Genomic DNA, 21,839 nt, shown 5'->3' on the forward strand with positions numbered 1-21,839 from the left:
GGAGACCCTCGCCTCGAGAGTTTTATTATTTCTTTATTTATTAATGGCCCGTTTATGATTGACATCTGGTTTTTCGTGTGCCTGGCTTACGGGTTTTATTGATTCATTTTTTTCGTTTGTTTAAAAAACTATGATATATAACGGCAAATATTATTGTTAATATCAATTTTGGAAAAGGCTCATATACAACAATTCTCAATTATTGACAGGCATATTAACAAAATTGAATTACTGCAGTGAAATATACTGCATCAGGTTATATCGTACTAACAAGCTATTTTTTTACAAATACGCTTAACAGTGTATGTACAACATACTATTGCGCCATTCAAAAACGAGTAGGCCATTGCATGCTGGCGTCTGGGTCAAAATTTATCAAATTCTAAACGTTACCTACCAACTCCACAACTGAGATGCCACATCAACCATCGCCCCCTACTGACAGGTTCTTGTCCACATGCAGGCCGGTGCAGGGCCACCACTTTGTACCACACAGGGGCAGCTGCTACTTGGGGATGCTCTTCGAGTGTTTGAGACTAGATATAACACAACACTCCGAATTGCCAGAGGCGATTAAGCAAGCACCATATAAATTGAATTATTAGAACCTTGTGATTGCTTGGGAGCTTATTGGCTCTCGCTCATGGTTAGAGATCTACGCAACCCACAGGTTCACAAAGACTGGCCGCTCTGACCCTGCAGGTTGAACCTAGGAATTGAGTGTTCAACTTCTGATTCTTGTCATTAAAGGCCTGTGACAAAGGTGCATCTATTGGAGCGACATCGTCTCAAGCTTACATATCTACCGGGTCCCCATTTGACTTTGTAATGTCTCGGAGGAAGTCCACCCACACCTCCACTTCCACAAACTGCTGGGAGTTGCCTCGCTCTGCCTCAGTCAGAATTCTCCTCCTGCTTCACGTTGCCTCCATCGATGTGAAGGTCTGATTTTGGAGTTGAATCTTCATCTTCACATTTTACCCTCACTTCTTCGCTCTTCACCATCACTTCTTCACATTTCACCTTCACCTCTTCATATTTCACCTCGATACCTTTAAAAGTGTCCAAGCTGGGATTTTCTTCCGGTTCTTGTTTCATGAGGGATGGGCTCATTGCGGCACTATGACTTTCACAAGCTGATTTCAGATTCCACTCCTTGTGGACCTTCTGATGCTTGTGTGTTCTCTGGTGTACATGAAGACTTGATGAATGTGCAAACGCCTTCCCACATACACTGCACTTGAAGGGTTTCTCTCCTGTGTGTGTTCTCTGGTGTACATTAAGACTTGGTGACTGTGCAAACGCCTTCCCACACACACTGCACTTGAAGGGTTTCTCTCCCGTGTGTGTTCTCTGGTGTACATGAAGATGTGGTGAATGTGAAAACGCCTTCCCACACACACTGCACTTGAAGGGTTTCTCTCCCGTGTGTGTTCTCTGGTGTACATGAAGATTTGGTGACTGTGCAAACGCCTTCCCACACACATTGCACTTGAAGGGTTTCTCTCCCGTGTGTGTTCTCTGGTGTACATGAAGATGTGGTGAATGTGAAAACGCCTTCCCACACACACTGCACTTGAAGGGTTTCTCTCCCGTGTGTGTTCTCTGGTGTACATGAAGATTTGGTGACTGTGCAAACGCCTTCCCACACACATTGCACTTGAAGGGTTTCTCTCCCGTGTGTGTTCTCTGGTGTACATGAAGATTTGGTGACTGTGCAAACGCCTTCCCACACACACTGCACTTGAAGGGTTTCTCTCCCGTGTGGGTTCTCTGGTGCCGTGTCAAATGTGCAGTACTATCCGTGCTGTATGCACACCGGTCGCATTGTTGCCTTTTTGCACCGAGCTGCCCCGAGTGCCTTTGCTCCATCAGAACAATTCTGCAGAGGAAGCGACAGCTGCAGACAGAAAAAAGAGAATATCCACACCCACAGAGGAATGCATTTATGCAGTCACACGTGACTTACACGTCTATACTTATTCATATATTCATGATATAGTGAAAACGTGTCCCAAATTCATCACACGGGCTGTTATCGCACACAATGAGAGGGCAAATGGTCATAAACGTGCCTGGAAGCCCTCGTATCTTCAAAATGAATGTTAACCCAAAACTCCGAGCATACAATTTCGGCTGTCTGGCTTCAAAAGGACTATTTATGAAAGCTAAATTCAGCTGACGTAGCAAAGGGTGTTGAAAATAATACTATTTGTGTTATGCAGAAATGCATAAATTAATGTTCAATCACAACTTAGAGGTGTGAAAGCCAGGCACAGATGTCCTTGAATGCTGGGATGAACAGTTCCGACTTCAGCTGCACGTGTGCTGTGATAACTTCCTGACTACATTCTTACAAAGAGTTGCAGATGAAAACAAAAATAAACTACTGTTTTGATATAACCTCCGTGCTCAATAGAGTTAATAGACTTGACTGCAAATACAAACTTGACCCTTTCACACACTCAGAGGTAGAGCCAGGATATTCAGGTAGGGGGGGGGGTAGCCCCTTTCAGCAATGAAATTGATAGGAGTTGTTAGTAAGTAAGAAGTTGTTAGTAAGGAGATATTAGTAAGGAGTTGTTAGTAAGGAGTTGTTGGTAAGGAGTTATTAGTAAGGAGTTGTTAGGAAGTAAGGAGTTGTTAGTCAGGAGTTGTTAGTAAGTAAGGAGTTATTAGTAAGGAGTTGTTAGGAAGTAAGGAGTTGTTAGTCAGGAGTTGTTAGTAAGTAAGGAGTTGTTAGTAAGGAGTTGTTACTAAGTAAGGAGTTGTTAGTCAGGAGTTGTTAGTAAGGAGTTGTTAGTAAGTAAGGAGTTGTTAGTCAGGAGTTGTTACTAAGTAAGGACTTGTCCTATGCTTTTAATTCGACGCGTGTGAAAGGCATCGCGCTCGCTGAAGGTGTTTGCCTTCAGGGAAGTCGTGTACTGTATACGCAACTGGGCACAATTCTAAGAGTCGCTTGTAACAGCTTTGCCGTTACTTATTGCCAATTATGAACACGGACTGTTGTCCTCTCATAGAGTCCCTGGCACGTAATAATATGCCACGCGGTGGCAGTGGGGGGGGTCGCACAATGCTGATTGATCTATATTTATAAAAGGGAAATTTGTGAATGTGTGTCTGTTTGAAATGTTCAGCATACTTGCCGACATGCAACACAAACTTGAAATTTGGCACGTGGGTAGCTTCCAGACTGGACACAATGCACAAAGTATTAAAATAGCCGTCATATCTGAGATGTCACCCTATGCGGCATCGTTACGCAGTGTGCCTGCTGACGTCACGCACACCCCCCCACCAACACTCCGCGAAGACCGTGTTTTAATCCAAGAATCAAAGTCCCGGGCAAAGCCGGGTAGTAAAGCTAGCCTATATATAAAAGGGAAATGTGTGGATACGTGTGTGTGTGTCTGTTAGAAATGTTTAGCATACTTCCCGACATACTACACACTTGAAATTTGGCATGTGGGTAGGTTCCATACCGTGCACAATGAAACAAGTATAAAAATAGACTTTTGTATTTTGTATGACCATGAAGTTTGTGGCGTCAACCCGCAACACACCTGAGTTAAGCGCTCTGCAATGAATATAGAATTGAAGCTTTCGTGAATGCATAAATTACTCATTGGTTTTTTTCGGTAAAGTCCCATATGTAGAAATATAATAAAATTACATTAAAATAAATCACGACGTTTCGAACGCAACACAAGCGATCATCATCAGGTGTTAAAAACAAATAGCGAGGGAGCACATAGGGTGACATCAACGCAACACATAGAGAGCGTTAAACTGCACGGAGGCAAATACAACAAGAAGATGAGAGACGAGAACTCAACAAAACCTAAGAAAAATTACGTGATGCAAAACCAGTAGGACAGCAACACAGTTAGACACTTGCCTGGTAGACCACGAATTTCAGAAGACTGCTAAATTTCGTGTTCATCCTCCGGGTTGAACAAACCAGCATAGACAGAGTGAACAGATACGAGGTACAAGGCAGCAGAGATACATACACAGGGAAGAACATCCAGGGAAAGATGTATTTGGCAGCACAGATAGGGCTGTTAACAGCGTGCCGGGAGATTTTAGGTGGCGCTTCGCTCCTGGCCGATGAAGCCATTGGTTTCTCGGAGTTTTAATAAATATCCTCCGTGCGAAGAACGGGTAGAACTGCTATCTTAAATATGAAGCAGAACATTACATCTGTTTGTTTGTGTGAAGCAGCAAAAACCTCTCCCTTACACTGAGCTCTGGCGTCGTGATATTTTCACAGCTTATGCCGTTTGGAATTTCTAAGTGAACGCGACTATTTTCAGCTCGCCACGTCATTATTCCCTTCCCGAGTGGCCAAAATCGACCTTGCGTAGAAGTGGATTAAGGTTAAATTTCCTTGAGTGAAAACATCCGATTTAGGTAACTTGATTTGCTTTGGCTTTTTTCTTTCTTGCAAGCATCAACATTTTTAAGGGTTTTTCAGTGAAATAAAAGGGAATACGAAATTTATCCAAGACAAGAATCCAAGTCCCGGGCGAAGCCGGGTAGTGAAGCTAGTTACTAATAAGCCCCAATGATCCTATCGAAGTTAGGGATTTCGATCGGATCGTTGGGGGGCACGTGCCTACCCCACCCCCACTGGCTCCACCACTGTCACACACTGGCACGGTTCACAGGTGGTGGTGTGTCCAGACCCACGCCTGGCCACCTTCACCTGCTCAGAATTCATGCTTCCTCACTCCACCAAGTAGAGTGAACACCGCCACACGTTTAGAGTGAACACCGCCACGTGTCCAGAGTGAACACCGCCACGCGTCCAGAGTGAACACCGCCACGCGTCCAGAGTGAACACCGCCACGTGTCCAGAGTGAACATCGCCACGCGTCCAGAGTGAACACCGCCACGCGTCCAGAGTGAACACCGCCACACGTCTAGAGTGAACACCGCCACGCGTCCAGAGTGAACACCGCCACGCTGTTGAGGAGCCTCACCTTGTGTTGTGTTGTGGGCAGGTCGCTTCTGAAAACAAAAAGCGGTACAGCAGCTCAAGCGGGCTTGGCCTGGTGTAAAAAATAAAAATAAATAAAAACCGCGTGAATATTTAAAAGTAAAACAAAGTGACAAAGTGGCGAGCCGCCTGAAGACAAATTAAACTTAAGCGAGATAATTGAAGCAAACGCGATCAGGCGAGGGCAGGAGGCAAGGCTCCGCGTGGCTAGGCCCTGTGCTGTAAAGTTCCAACCTGGACATCGCTTCCATGCTCGCTGCTACTCAATTGACATCCCTACGAGAGAGAGCGAGGCTCTACCTCGGTAAACAACAACCACCACCACCACAACAACCACAACCACCACCACAACAACCACCACCACAACAACCACCACAACCGCGATGAGAATTTCTCACCTCGGATTTCAGTGCACGGGCAGAGCAGCAGCTTCCTGTTATCTCGTGACGTCACGCGGCAGCAAGAGGTGACATGACGTCACTTGTGGGGAACGATAACACTCCGCTCCCACAATGAGCGGCTCCGTACGTGAATAGATTATGTTAATGATCCGCCAGTCACTGGGCGTGGCCTTGCCCAAATATGATTCAACGTGAACAGAAAACGGCAGCGACACAGGCAGAGGTGACGTCACGTTCAAGGGCGCCTTGGACGGGGGGGGGGGTGAACACCTTGGTGACATGACGTCACTAGCGAGGTACACATCCCCCTGCCGATGAGGTTATGGTGAGTGGTGACGTCACAGATAGGGGTTGACGTTTAAGTTGATTTAGATTCATTTTCCATTGCTCCCTCCCTTGAACAGAGACCACTTGGGTGTGTGTACACAGTGTGTGTGTACAGTGTGTGTACACTGTGTGTGTGTACACAGTGTGTGTGTATACACTGTGTGTGTGTTTGTGTACACTGTTAGTACACAGTGTGTGTGTGTACACTGTGTGTGTGTACACTGTGTGTGTGTACACTGTGTGTGTGTACACTGTGTGTGCGTGTGCACATAGGTGGGCACAGTCATCTCAGTCAGTCGACAAATGGCATCTTTTCATCAATTTATTATTTTCCAATTTTTGTTTTCTATCTACGTGACTTTACCGAAAGAACCAACAATATAAATGTTAATCAGCTGCACCACGCTGTGTGGGAGCTACCTGGCCTGTCGCTCCGCACGAAGCTGCGTGGAGCCCTCTGCATGGAAGTTCTGCGTCGGTGAGAAACTCTCTCAGGCCCCCCCACGCAGATTGACGCGAGCCGAGTTGGTGGTGCATTCTATTTTGACTTAAAACTTTCGTGACTGGCAGGAATTCATATTCTTGGGTTCTTTCGGTAAAGTCGCGTAAATTAAAAAAACATGTTACATTAAACAAAAAAATGAAATGACAATTTAAATAATAAAAATAAACGCGTTTTTTTCTTTATTTTTGTTTTCTATCTACGTGACTTTACTGAAAGAACCAATAATATGGACGCGCATTCTCTATTTATTGCAGAGGTTCAAGGTTCAAATCAGACAGGCACACCTGGCTACTCCAGTAACATGCACCACAATGTGCGCAGTCTGCTTCACGGCAGACGTAAAAACATAGCGTTGTGTCATTCACGACGCACAGGTCATTGCATGTCGGTGTCACGGTCAAAATTGTGGCAATTCCAAACATTATCCAGAAACTACACAACGGAGACGGCGCGTCAATGATCGCCCCCTACCGACAGACTCATGTCCACGTGCAGGCCGGTGCAGGGCCACCTTGTGCCACACAGGGGCAGCTGCCACTTAGGGGGAGGCGTCCTTCGATTGTTTGAGATGAGATTCGATAAGAAACACACAAATAGGCAAGCGACTTATGAGTGCAAATATGATGTTGGTAACGTAGTGAAATGCTTGGGAGCTTCATCGTCTCTCGCTCCCGCCGACAGATGGTACCCAGCACACAGCTCCACAGATACCAGCCGCTCCTCCTGTGCAGGTTCAGCTAGGTACGGTGCGAAAGAAGTTCCAGATAAACACAGAGACTCGCACACAGAGAGACCCACAGATTAGCATGGTTGGCTACGTACGGTGCGAAAGAAGTTCCAGATACACACACAGACTCACACACAGAGACCCACAGATTAGCATGGTTGGCTACGTACGGTGCGAAAGAAGTTAAACGTACACACAGAGACTCACACACAGAGAGACCCACAGATTAGCATGGTTGGCTACGTACGGTGCGAAAGAATTTCCAGATACACACAGAGACTCACACACAGAGAGACCCACAGATTAGCATGGTGGGCTACGTACGGTGCGAAAGAAGTTCAACGTACACACAGAGACTCGGAGCAAGTTTGAGTCGCGTGCAGTCGTGGGCCCGTGAAAGTTGAACGGGCGCATGTTGCTACTGTCGGTAGTTGAATACAGTTGGAAAGACGCTGATAGAGACACACACAGAGACTGACAAGAGAGAGAGGTGGACAGACACAAACAAAAGGAAGACAGAAAGTAAGATACAGAGACCACAGAAACACAGTCAGCAAGAGAGAGACACAGAGGGGAACAGAGACACAGACGGTCAGAGAGATGTTGAATCGAACACAAAATTAACTCGCTCCATTGAAAGAGATTCCTCAATCTTTGGCCATCCCCGGAATTAAGTCGTTCTAGTTTCTATTTATTTCATTGTGTGTGGTGTGTCCGTGTAAGCAATGTGGGACATCGATGTACACGGATATGAACAAGCTCAGCCTCGTCTCGATCCCGCCATCCCAACCAGGTGAAAGTCCGCATCGAACCAAACCCCCGGCAAGGCCATCTACTTAACGAGAGAACATTCACGCGAAATATCTGTTTCAATTAAGAAGCTTTTAATGAAGAAATACAATTATCTAATTAAAAACATAACACAATTCAAAGTTGTTTCATTTTCAAACTTCAAAACGGAGCATCGGGAGCTTGCGTGGAGACGTCGTTCGTGTGCAATTTTTTTCGTGACTTTCCTGGCCCAAGGCCGTAAATGGTTGTGAGGGGCACCGCAGGCAGTCAGGCTTGCTTCAAGCCCTTGGTTGTGAACATCCAGACGTTAATCAGCAAGGAGCATTTCACGTCCTAATTCGACAAAATCTACATCAACAGGTAATACAAAATTACAATTCGTGTTGTAGAGAATGTATCTCCTCTATGTGTAACTTTTGAGTGGTATGCCTTTTAACTGATTAATGATCCGAGTGTGCTCCCTATTTCAAAGACAATGAGTTGCTCCAGATGGAGATGCTTCCTGAAAACACAAAAATACCCTTTGACCTGTATCACAAGAACAATGAGTCTCACCTGAGTTATCTGTACAGGTTACTTCCAAAACACACTTTGTCCTAACATCACTTATTCAATGTTTGACCCTTAGAGACAATGTTTCAAGTACGCACACAATCAGACAAGTATTAATTCTAAATTATTGACAGGCATATTAACAAAATTGAATTACTTCAGTGAAATATACTGCATCAGGTTATATCGTACTAACAAGCTATTTTTTTTTTAATACGCTTAACAGTGTATGTACAACATACTATTGCGCCATTCAAAAACGAGTAGGCCATTGCATGCTGGCGTCTGGGTCAAAATTTATCAAATTCTAAATATTACCTACAAACTCCACAACTGAGATGCCATATCAACCATCGCCCCCTACTGACAGGCTCTTGTCCACATGCAGGCCGGTGCAGGGCCACCACCTTGTACCACACAGGGGAAGCTGCTACTTGGGGGTGCTCTTCGAGTGTTTGAGCCGAGATACCACTCAAAACTCCGAATTGCCATAGGCGATTAAGCAAACATCATATAAATGGAATTATTAGAACCTTGTGATTGCTTGGGAGCTTATTGGCTCTCGCTCATGGTTAGAGATCTACGCAACCCACAGGTTCACAAAGACTGGCCGCTCTGACCCTGCAGGTTGAACCTAGGAATTGAGTGTTCAACTTCTCATTCTTGTCATTAAAGGCCTGTGACAAAGGTGCATCTATTGGAGCGACATCGTCTCAAGCTTACATATCTACCGGGTCTCCATTTGACTTTGTAATGTCTCGGAGGAAGTCCACCCACACCTCCACAAACTGCTGGGAGTTGCCTCGCTCTGCCTCACAGTCAGAATTCTCCTCCTGCTTCACGTTGCCTCCATCGATGTGAAGGTCCGATTTTGGAGTTGAATCTTCATCTTCACATTTTACCCTCACTTCTTCGCTCTTCACCATCACTTCTTCACATTTCACCTTCACCTCTTCATATTTCACCTCGATACCTTTAAAAGTGTCCAAGCTGGGATTTTCTTCCGGTTCTTGTTTCATGAGGGATGGGCTCATTGCGGCACTTTGACTTTCACAAGCTGATTTCAGATTCCACTCCTTGTGGATCTTCTGATGCTTGTGTGTTCTCTGGTGTACATGAAGATGTGGTGACTGTGCAAACGCCTTCCCACACACACCGCATTTGAAGGGTTTATCTCCTGTGTGTGTTCTCTGGTGTACATGAAGATGTGGTGACTGTGAAAACGCCTTCCCACACACGCTGCACTTGAAGGGTTTCTCTCCCGTGTGTGTTCTCTGGTGTACATGAAGATGTGGTGACTTTGAAAACGCCTTCCCACACACACTGCACTTGAAGGGTTTCTCTCCCGTGTGTGTTCTCAGGTGTACTTGAAGACTTGGTGACTGTGAAAACGCCTTCCCACACATACTGCACTTGAAGGGTTTCTCTCCCGTGTGTGTTATTTGGTGTACATGAAGATGTGGTGACTGTGAAAACGCCTTCCCACACACACTGCACTTGAAGGGTTTCTCTCCCGTGTGTGTTCTCAGGTGTACTTGAAGACTTGGTGACTGTGAAAACGCCTTCCCACACACACTGCACTTGAAGGGTTTCTCTCCCGTGTGTGTTCTCTGGTGTACATGAAGATGTGGTGAATGTGAAAACGCCTTCCCACACACACTGCACTTGAAGGGTTTCTCTCCCGTGTGTGTTCTCTGGTGTACATGAAGATTTTGTGAACATGCAAACGCCTTCCCACACACACTGCACTTGAAGGGTTTCTCTCCCGTGTGTGTTCTCTGGTGTACATGAAGATTTGGTGACTGTGCAAACGCCTTCCCACACACACTGCACTTGAAGGGTTTCTCCCCCGTGTGGGTTCTCTGGTGCCATGTGAAATGTGCAGTACTATCCGTGCTGTATGCACACCGGTCGCATTGTTGCCTTTTTGCACCGAGCTGTGCCGAGTGCCTTTGCTCCATCAGAACAATTCTGCAGAGGAAGCGACAGCTGAAGGCAGAAAAAAAGAATATCCACACCATCTACACGTCAGTATCGATGCACAGCGGAATGCATTCATACAGTCACATGTGACTTACACGTCTATACTTATTCATATATTCATGATATAGTGAAAACGTGTCCCAAATTCATCACACGGGCTGTTATGGCACACAATGAGAGGGCAAATGGTCATAAACGTGCCTCGAAGCCCTTGTATCTTCAAAATGAATGTTAACCCAAAACTCCGAGCACATAATTTCGGCTGTCTGGATTCAAAAGGAATATTTATGAAAGCTAAATTCAGCTGACGTAGCAAAGGGTGTTGAAAATAATACTATTTGTGTTATGCAGAAATGCATAAATTAATGTTCAATCGCAACGTAGAGGTGTGAAAGCCAGGCACAGATGTCCTTGAATGCTGGGATGAACAGTTCCGACTTCAGCTGCACGTGTGCTGTGATAACTTCCTGACTACATTCTTACAAAGAGTTGCAGAGGAAAACAAAAATAAACTACTGTTTTGATATAACCTCCGTGCTCAATAGAGTTAATAGACTTGACTGCAAATACAAATTTTGATTTAAAGCTTTCGTGACTGCAGTAATTCATATTCTTAGCTCTTTCGGTAAAGTCACGTTGAAGGGAAACAATAAAATGATAGGTGTTAGTAAGGAGTTGTTGGTAAGGAGTTATTAGTAAGGAGTTGTTAGTCAGGAGTTGTTACTAAGTAAGGACTTGTCCTATGGTTTTTATTCAACGCGTGTGAAAGGCATCGTGCTCGCTGAAGGTGTTTTATATATATTTTATTATTTTAGTTTCCCTTCAACGTGACTTTACCGAAAGAGCTAAGTATATTCAAATACAAACTTGACCCTGTCACACACTCAGAGGTGGAGCCAGGATTTTCAGATAGGGGGGGCAACCCCTTTCAGCAATGAAAAATGATAGTTGTTATTAAGTAAGGAGTTGTTAGTAAGGAGTTATTAGTAAGGAGTTGTTAGGAAGTAAGGAGTTGTTAGTAAGGAGTATTAGCAAGCAAGGAGTTGTTAGTAAGGAGTTGTTACTAAGTAAGGAGTTGTTAGTAAGGAGTTGTTACTAAGTAAGGAGTTGTTAGTCAGGAGTTGTTAGTAAGGAGTTGTTAGTCAGGAGTTGTTAGTAAATAAGGAGTTGTTAGTCAGGAGTTGTTACTAAGTAAGGAGTTGTCCTATGCTTTTAATTCGACGCGTGTGAAAGGCATCGCGCTCGCTGAAGGTGTTTGCCTTCAGGGAAGTCGTGTACTGTATACGCAACTGGGCACAATTCTAAGAGTCGCTTGTAACAGCTTTGCCGTTACTTATTGCCAATTATGAACACGGACTGTTGTCCTCTCAGAGTCCCTGGCACGTAATAATATGCCACGCGGTGGCAATGGGGGGAGTCGCACAATGCTGATTGATCTATATTCATAAAAGGGAAATTTGTGAATGTGTGTCTGTTTGAAATGTTCAGCATACTTGCCGACATGCAACACAAACTTGAAATTTGGCATGTGGGTAGCTTCCAGACTGGACACAATGCACAAAGTATTAAAATAGCCGTCATATCTGAGATGTCACCCTATGCGGCATCGTTACGCAGTGTGCCTGCTGACGTCACGTATACCCCCCCACCAACACTCCGCGAAGGCCGTGTTTTAATCCAAGACAAGAATCAAAGTCCCGGGCAAAGCCGGGTAGTAAAGCTAGTCTATATATAAAAGGGAAATGTATGGATACGTGTGTGTGTGTGTCTGTTCGAAATGTTTAGCATACTTCCCGACATACTACACACTTGAAATTTGGCATGTGGGTAGGTTCCATACCGTGCACAATGAAAAAAGTATAAAAATAGACTTTTGGATTTTGTATGACCATGAAGTTTGTGGCGTCAACCCGCAACACACCTGAGTTAAGCGCTCTGCAATGAATATAGAATTGAAGCTTTCGTGAATGCATAAATTACTCATTGGTTTTTTCGGTAAAGTCCCGTATGTAGAAATATAATAAAATTATATTAAAATAAATCACGACGTTTCGAACGCAACACAAGCGATCATCATCAGGTGTAAAAAAACAAATAGCGAGGGAGCACATAGGGTGACATCAACGCAACACATAGAGAGCGTTAAACTGCACGGAGGCAAATACAACAAGAAGATGAGAGACGAGAACTCAACAAAACCTAAGAAAAATTACGTGATGCAAAACCAGTAGGCCAACAACACAGTTAGACACTTCCATGGTAAACCACGAATTTCAGAAGACTGCTAAATTTCGTGGTCATCCTCCGGGTTGAACAAACCAGCATAGACAGAGTGAACAGATACGAGGTACAAGGCAGCAGAGATACATACACAGGGAAGAACATCCAGGGAAAGATGTATTTGGCAGCACAGATAGGGCTGTTAACAGCGTGCCGGGAGATTTTAGGTGGCGCTTCGCTCCTGGCCGATGAAGCCATTGGTTTCTCGGAGTTTCAATACATATCCTCCGTGCGAAGAACGGGTAGAACTGCTATCTTAAATATGAAGCGGAACATTACATCTGTTTGTTTGTGTGAAGCAGCAAAAAACCTCTCCCAACGCTGAGCTCTGGCGTCGTGAAATTTTCACAGCTTATGCCGTTTGGAATTTCTAAGTGAACGCGACTATTTTCAGCTCGCCACGTCATTATTCCCTTCCCGAGTGGCCAAAATCGACCTTGCGTAGAAGTGGATTAAGGTTAAATTTCCTTGAGTGAAAACATCCGATTTAGGTAACTTGATTTGTTTCGCCTTTTTTCTTTCTCGCAAGCATCAACATTTTTAAGGGTTTTTCAGTTAAATATAAGGGATATGAAATTTATCCAAGACAAGAATCCAAGTCCCGGGCAAAGCCGGGTAGTGAAGCTAGTCACTAATAAGCCCCAATGATCCTATCGAAATTAAGGATTTCGATCGGATCTTTGGGGGGCACGTGCCTACCCCACCCCCACTGGCTCCACCACTGTCACACACTGGCACGGTTCAAAAGGTGGTGGTGTGTCCAGACCAACGCCTGGCCACCTTCACCTGCTCAGAATTCATGCTTCCTCACTCCACCAAGTAGAGTGAACACCGCCACGCGTCCAGAGTGAACACCGCCACGCGTCCAGAGTGAACACCGCCACGCGTCCAGAGTGAACACCGCCACGCGTCCAGAGTGAACACCGCCACGCGTCCAGAGTGAACACCGCCACGCGTCCAGAGTGAACACCGCCACGCTGTTGAGGAGCCTCACCTTGTGTTGTGTTGTGGGCAGGTCGCTTCTGAAAACAAAAAGCGGTACAGCAGCTCAAGCGGGCTTGGCCTGGTGTAAAAAAAAGAAATAAATACAAACCGCGTGAATATTTAAAAGTAAAACAAAGTGACAAAGTGGCGAGCCGCCTGAAGACAAATTAAACTTAAGCGAGATAATTGAAGCAAACGCGATCAGGCGAGGGCAGGAGGCAAGGCCCCGCGTGGCTAGGCCCCGCGCTGCAAAGTTGCAACCTGGACATCGCTTCCATGCTCGCTGCTACTCAATTGACATCCCTACGAGAGAGAGAGCGAGGCTCTACCTCGGTAAACAACAACAACAACCACCACAACCACAACAACCACCACCACAACCACCACCACCACAACCACAAAAACCACCACAACCGCGATGAGCATTTCTCACCTCGGAATTTAGTGCACTGGCGGAGCAGCAGCTTCCTGTCATCTCGTGATGTCACGCGGCAGCAAGAGGTGACATGACGTCAGTTGTGGGGAACGATAACACTCCCCTCCCACAATGAGCGCCTCAGTACGTGAATAGATTATGTTAATGAGCCGCCAGTCACTGGGCGTGACCTTGCCCAAATATGATTCTACTTGAACAGAAAACGGCAGCGACCCAGCCAGAGGTGACGTCACGTTCAAGGGCGCCTTGGACGGGGTGGGGTGAACACCTTGGGGACATGACGTCACTAGCGAGGTACACATCCCTCTGGCGTTTCACGCCGATGAGGTTATGGTGAGTGGTGACGTCACAGAGAGGGTTTGAAGTTTAAGTTGATTTAGATTCATTTTCCATTGCTCCCTCCCTTGAACAGAGACCCCTTGGGTGTGTGTACACTGTGTGTGTGTGTACACTGTGTGTGTGTGTACACACTGTGTGTTTGTGTACACACTGTGTGTGTGTGTGTACACTGTGTTTGTACACTGTGTTTGTACACTGTGTGTGTGTACACTGTGTGTGTGTGTACACTGTGTGTATGTGTACACACTGTGTGTGTGTGTACACTGTGTGTGTGTGTTTGTGTACACTGTGTGTGTGTTTGTGTACACTGTGTGTGTGTACACACTGTGTGTGTGTACACTGTGTGTGTGTGTACACTGTGTGTGTGTGTACACACTGTGTGTTTGTGTACACACTGTGTGTGCACTGTGTGTGTGTACACTGTGTTTGTACACTGTGTGTGTGTACACTGTGTGTATGTGTACACACTGTGTGTGTGTGTGTGTACACTGTGTGTGTGTGTGTACGCTGTGTGTGTGTGTTTGTGTACACTGTGTGTACACTGTGTGTGTACACTGTGTGTGTGTACACTGTGTCTGTGTTTGTGTACACTGTGTGTGTGTGTACACTGTGTGTGTACACTGCGTGTGTTTCTGTACACTATGTGTGTGTGTGTGTACACTCTGTGTGTACACTGTGTGTGTGTGTACACACACTGTGTGTGCACTGTGTGTGTGTACACTGTGTGTGTACAATGTGTGTGCATACTGCGTGTGTGTTTGTACACTTTGTGTGTGTTTATACACTGTGTCTGTACACTGTGTGTGTTTGTACATTGTGTGTTTGTACACTGTGTGTGTGTACACTGTGTGTGTGTACACTGTGTGTGTGTACACACTGTGTGTGTTTACACTGTGTGTGTGCACTTTGTGTGTACACACTGTGTGTCTGTGTACACTGTGTGTGTGTACACACTGTGTGTTTGTACACTGTGTGTGTGTGTACACAGTGTGTGTGTGTACACAGTGTGTGTGTGTGTACACAGTGTGTGTGTGTAAACTGTGTGTGTGTGCACTGTGTGTGTGTACACTGTGTGTGTGTACACTGTGTGTGCGTGCGCACATAGGTGGGCACAGTTATCTCAAGCAGTCGACAAATGGCATCTTTACATCAATTTATTATTTTCCAATTTTTGTTTTCTATCTACGTGACTTTACCGACAGAACCAACAATATAAATGTTAATCAGCTGCGCCACGCTGTGTGGGAGCTACCTGGCCTGTCGCTCCGCACGAAGCTGCGTGGAGCCCTCTGCATGGAAGTTCTGCGCCGGTGAGAAACTCTCTCAGGCCCCCCCACGCCTCCACGCAGATTGACGCGAGCCGAGTTGGTGGTGCATTCTATTTTGACTTAAAACTTTCGTGACTGGCAGGAATTCATATTATTGGGTTCTTTCGGTAAAGGCACGTAAATAAAAAAAATGTTATATTAAAGAAAAAAATAATAATGGCAATTTAAATAAAAATAAACGCTTTTTCTATCTTCATTTTTGTTTTCTATTTACGTGACTTTACCGAAAGAACCAAGAATATGGTAGCGCATTCTCTATTTATTGCAGAGGTTCAAGGTTCAAATCAGACAGGCACACCTGGCTACCCCAGTAACATTCACCACAATGTGCGCAGTCTGCTTCACGGCAGATGTAAAACATAGCGTTGTGTCATTCACGACGCACAGGTCATTGCATGTCGGTGTCACGGTCAAAATTGTGGCAATTCCAAACATTATCCAGAAACTATACAACGGAGACGGCGCGTCAATGATCGCCCCCTACCGACAGACTCATGTCCACGTGCAGGCCGGTGCAAGGCCACCTTGTGCCACACAGGGGCAGCTGCCACTTAGGGGGAGGCGTCCTTCGATTGTTTGAGATGAGATTCAATACAAAACACACAATTAGGCAAGCGACTTATGAGTGCAAATATGATGTTGGTAACGTAGTGAAATGCTTGGGAGCTTCATCGTCTCTCGCTCCCGCCGACAGATGGTACCCAGCCCAAAGCTCCACAGATACCAGCCGCTCCTCCTGTGCGGGTTCGGCTACATACGGTGCGAAAGAAGTTCCAGATGCACACAGAGACTCACACACAGAGAGACCCGCAGATTAGCATGGTTGGCTACGTACGGTGCGAAAGAAGTTCCAGATACACACAGCGACTCACACACAGAGAGACCCGCAGATTAGCATGGTGGGCTACGTACGGTGCGAAAGAAGTTCCAGATACACACAGAAACTCACACACAGAGAGACCCACAGATTAGCATGGTTGGCTACGTACGGTGCGAAAGAAGTTCCAGATACACACAGAGACTCACACACAGAGAGACCCACAGATTAGCATGGTTGGCTACGTACGGTGCGAAAGAAGTTCCAGATACACACACAGACTCACACACAGAGACCCACAGATTAGCATGGTTGGCTACGTACGGTGCGAAAGAAGTTAAACGTACACACAGAGACTCGGAGCAAGTTTGAGTCGCGTGCAGTCGTGGGCCCGTGAAAGTTGAACGGGCGCATGTTGCTACTGTCGGTAGTTGAATACAGTTGGAAAGACGCTGATAGAGACACACACAGAGACTGACAGGAGAGAGAGGTGGACAGACACAAACAAAAGGAAGACAGAAAGTAAGATACAGAGACCACAGAAACACAGTCAGCAAGAGAGAGACACAGAGGGGAACAGAGACACAGACGGTCAGAGAGATGTTGAATCGAACACAAAATTGACTCGCTCCATTGAAAGAGATTCCTCAATCTTTGGCCATCCCCGGAATTAAGTCGTTCTAGTTTCTATTTATTTCATTGTGTGTGGTGTGTCCGTGTAAGCAATGTGGGACATCGATGTACACGGATATGAACAAGCTCAGCCTCGTCTCGATCCTGCCATCCCAACCAGGTGAAAGTCCGCATCGAACCAAACCCCCGGCAAGGCCATCTACTTAACGAGAGAACATTCACGCGAAATATCTGTTTCAATTAAGAAGCTTTTAATGAAGAAATACAATTATCTAATTAAAAACATAACACAATTCAAAGTTGTTTCATTTTCAAACTTCAAAACGGAGCATCGGGAGCTTGCGTGGAGACGTCGTTCGTGTGCAATTTTTTTCGTGACTTTCCTGGCCCAAGGCCGTAAATGGTTGTGAGGGGCACCGCAGGCAGTCAGGCTTGCTTCAAGCCCTTGGTTGTGAACATCCAGACGTTAATCAGCAAGGAGCATTTCACGTCCTAATTCGACAAAATCTACATCAACAGGTAATACAAAATTACAATTCGTGTTGTAGAGAATGTATCTCCTCTATGTGTAACTTTTGAGTGGTATGCCTTTTAACTGATTAATGATCCGAGTGTGCTCCCTATTTCAAAGACAATGAGTTGCTCCAGATGGAGATGCTTCCTGAAAACACAAAAATACCCTTTGACCTGTATCACAAGAACAATGAGTCTCACCTGAGTTATCTTTACAGGTTACTTCCAAAACACAATTTGTCCTAAGATCACTTAATCAATGTTTGACTCTTATAGACAATGTTACATGTACGCACACAATCAGACAAGTATTCATTCTAAATTATTGACAGGCATATTACCAAAATTGAATTACTGCAGTGAAATATGCTGCATCAGGTTACATCGTACTAACAAGAAGCTATTTTTAAAAAAATACGCTTAACAGTGTATGTACAACATACTATTGCGCCATTCAAAACGAGTAGGCCATTGCATGCTGGCGTCTCGGTCAAAATTGATCAAATTCTAAACATTACCTACAAATCACGTAGAATGAGAATAAAATAATAAATTGATAAAATAAAATAACACAATAATATTCTCACGACGTTTCGGCCACAACACAAGCGGCCTTCATCAGGTGAAGGGACGAGACTGTCTGGTAGGACAGCGCTGGAGTGAGAGCCACGTTCAGATCACGGCCTTTAAGCCTCAACTTTAGAACCACGGATAGCTACGGGCCCCGTTCAGACGGACGAGTTCGTCCATGGTCGGAACAGAGGAGGGGGAGAGAGACAGCTGCGAGGCCCTAGTATACTCCATGTTGTAAAACCATACCATTAACCGTGGTGTGAGAGGTATTAAGAGGCAATGCTGGCGAAAGAGCTGCGGTCTGAAGGTCATCGTAAAACTACAATTAATTAAGAACAGAAATGATTTAAAACATCTTTCCAGTGGTTACTAAGCCAGAATCCATGTTCTTAAAGGCCGTGATCTGAACGTGGCTCTTTCACTCCAGCGCTGTCCTACCAGACAGTCTCGTCCCTTCACCTGATGAAGGCCGCTTGTGTTGTGGCCGAAACGTCGTGAGAATATTATTGTGTTATTTTATTTTATCAATTTATTATTTTATTCTCATTCTACGTGACTTTACTGAAAGAACCAAAGAAGATGAATCATTGCAGTCACGAAAGCTTTAAATCGAAAAATTACCTACAAACTCCACAACTGAGATGCCACATCAACCATTGCCCCCTACTGACAGGCTCTTGTCCACATGCAGGCCAGTGCAGGGCCACCACCTTGTACCACACAGGGGAAGCTGCTACTTGGGGGTGCTCTTCGAGTGTTTGAGGCAAGATACGACACAATGCTCCGAATTGCCAGAGGCGATTAAGCAAGCACCATATAAATGGAATTATTAGAACCTTGCGAATGCTTGGGAACTTATTGGCTCTCGCTCATGGTTAGAGATCTACGCAACCCACAGGTCCACAAAGACTGGCCGCTCTGACCCTGCAGGTTGAACCTAGGAATTGAGTGTTCAACTTCACATTCTTGTCATTAAAGGCTGTGACAAAGGTGCATCTATTGGAGCGACATCGTCTCAAGCTTACACATCTAACGGGTCTCCATTTGACTTTGTAATGTCTCGGAGGAAGTCCACCCACACCTCCACTTCCACAAACTGATGGGAGTTGCCTCGCTCTGCCTCGCAGTCAGAATTCTCCTCCTGCTTCACGTTGCCTCCATCGATGTGAAGGTCCGATTTTGGAGTTGAATCTTCATCTTCACATTTTACCCTCACTTCTTCGCTCTTCACCATCACTTCTTCACATTTCACCTTCACCTCTTCAAATTTCACCTCGATACCTTTAAAAGTGTCCAAGCTGGGATTTTCTTCCAGTTCTTGTTTCATGAGGGATGGGCTCATTGCGGCACTTTGACTTTCACAAGCTGATTTCAGACTCCACTCCTTGTGGATCTTCTGATGCTTGTGTGTTCTCTTGTGTACATTAAGATGTGATGACTGTGCAAACGCCTTCCCACACACACTGCACTTGAAGGGTTTCTCTCCCGTGTGTGTTCTCTGGTGTACATGAAGACTTGGTGACTGTGAAAACGCCTTCCCACACACACTGCACTTGAAGGGTTTCTCTCCCGTGTGTGTTCTCTGGTGTACATGAAGATTTTGTGAACGTGCAAACGCCTTCCCACACACACTGCACTTGAAGGGTTTCTCTCCCGTGTGTGTTCTCTGGTGTACATGAAGACTTGGTGACCGTGAAAACGCCTTCCCACACACACTGCACTTGAAGGGTTTCTCTCCCGTGTGTGTTCTCTGGTGTACATGAAGACTTGGTGACTGTGAAAACGCCTTCCCACACACACTGCACTTGAAGGGTTTCTCTCCCGTGTGTGTTCTCTGGTGTACATGAAGATGTGGTGACAGTGCAAACGCCTTCCCACACACACTGCACTTGAAGGGTTTCTCTCCCGTGTGTGTTCTCTGGTGTACATAAAGATTTGGTGACTGTGCAAACGCCTTCCCACACACATTGCACTTGAAGGGTTTCTCTCCCGTGTGGGTTCTCTGGTGCCACGTGAAATGTGTAGTACTATCCGTGCTGTATGCACACCGGTCGCATTGATGCCTTTTTGCACCGAGCTGCGCCGAGTGCCTTTGCTCCATCAGACCAATTCTGCAGAGGAAGCGACAGCTGCAGGCAGAAAAAAAGAATATCCACACCATCTACACGTCAGTATCTATGCACAGAGGAATGCATACATACAGTCACACGTGACTCACACGTCTATACTTATTCATATATTCATGTTATAGTGAAAATGTATCCCAAATTCATCACACGGGCTGTTATGGCACACAATGAGAGGGTAAATGGTCATAAACGTGCCTGGAAGTCCTCGTATCTTCAAAATGAATGTTAACCCAAAACTCCGAGCACATAATTTCGGCTGTCTGGCTTCAAAAGGAATATTTATGAAAGCTAAATTCCGCTGACGTAGCAAAGGGTGTTGAAAATAAAACTATTTGTGTTATGCAGAAACGCATAAATTAATGTTCAATCACAACGTAGAGGTGTGAAAGCCAGGCACAGATGTCCTTGAATGCTGGGATGAACAGTTCCGACTTCAGCTGCACTAATTTCTTACAAAGAGTTGCAGAGGAAAACAAAAATAAACTACTGTTTTGATATAACCTCCGTGCTCAATAGAGTTAATAGACTTTACTGCAAATACAAACTTGACCCTGTCACACACTCAGAGGTGGAGCCAGGATTTTCAGGTAGGGGGGGGGGCAACCCCTTTCAGCAATGAAAAATGATAGTTGTTAGTAAGTAAGAAGTTATTAGTAAGGAGTTGTTAGGAAGTAAGGAGTTGTTAGGAGTTGTTAGTAAGTAAGGAGTTGTTAGTCAGGAGTTTTTAGTAAATAAGGAGTTGTTAGTCACGAGTTTTTACTAAGTAAGGAGTTGTCCTATGCTTTTAATTCGACGCGTGTGAAAGGCATCGTGCTCGCTGAAGGTGTTTGCCTTCAGGGAAGTCGTGTACTGCATACGCAACTGCGCACAATTCTGTGAGTCGCTTGTAACTGCTTTGCCGTTACTTATTGCCAATTATGAACACGGACTGTTGTCCTCTCATAGAGTCCCTGGCACGTAATAATATGCCACACGGTGGCAGTGGGGGTTGCAAAATGCTGATTCATCTATAATTATAAAAGGGAAATTTGTGAATGTGTGTCTGGTCGAAATGTTTAGCATACTTCCCGACATACTACACACTTGAAATTTGTCATGTGGGTAGGTTCCATACTGTGCACAATGAAAAAAGTATAAAAATAGACTTTTGTATTTTGTATGATAATGAGTTTGTGGCGTCAACCCGCAACACACCTGAGTTAAGCGCTCTGCAATGAATATAGAATTGAAGCTTTCGTGAATGCATAAATTACTCATTGTTTTTTTCGGTAAAGTCCCGTATGTAGAAATATAATAAAATTATATTAAAATAAATCACGACGTTTCGAACGCAACACAAGCGATCATCATCAGGTGTAAAAAACAAGTAGCGAGGGAGCACATAGGGTGACATCAACGCAACACATAGAGAGCGTTAAACTGCAAGGAGGCAAATACAACAAGAAGATGAGAGACGAGAACTCAACAAAAAAAATTAAGTGATGCAAAACCAGTAGGCCAACAACACAGTTAGACACT

At 45.1% G+C, this 21,839-nt stretch overlaps 1 protein-coding gene and 1 pseudogene across 1 annotated transcript; both read right to left on the reverse strand.

The window, feature by feature from the left end:
* The window catches only part of LOC142907024 (uncharacterized), a 183,127-nt pseudogene that overhangs the window by 133,864 nt on the left and 27,424 nt on the right, over positions 1–21,839 (reverse strand).
* On the reverse strand, positions 400–20,342 carry LOC142907021 (uncharacterized). Its single transcript, XM_076055952.1, has 3 exons — positions 19,632–20,342; positions 9,438–10,193; positions 400–1,798 (listed from the first exon to the last, which is right to left on the reverse strand). The coding sequence occupies exons 1-3, from the start codon at positions 20,291–20,293 to the stop codon at positions 895–897; spliced, it is 2,322 nt and encodes a 773-aa protein (XP_075912067.1). The 5' UTR covers positions 20,294–20,342; the 3' UTR covers positions 400–894.

Source organism: Petromyzon marinus, chromosome 73 (assembly GCF_048934315.1).
Source record: "Petromyzon marinus isolate PM22_M1 ecotype Great Lakes invasive population chromosome 73, UKy_Petmar_22M1.pri1.0, whole genome shotgun sequence".
Lineage (NCBI taxonomy): Eukaryota > Metazoa > Chordata > Hyperoartia > Petromyzontiformes > Petromyzontidae > Petromyzon > Petromyzon marinus.

Bases quoted from the DNA above. Each gene is read 5' to 3' on its own strand.
- LOC142907021 (XM_076055952.1), bottom strand. From the start codon at position 20,293: ATGGAGCAAAGGCACTCGGCGCAGCTCGGTGCAAAAAGGCATCAATGC. The intron at 10,194-19,631 runs GTCATCACATCT...CAGCACGGATAG, and splicing joins TGTGGGAAGGCGTTTGCACA to TACTGCACATTTCACATGGC. The intron at 1,799-9,437 runs GTCACCACATCT...CAGCACGGATAG, and splicing joins TGTGGGAAGGCGTTTGCACA to TACTGCACATTTGACACGGC.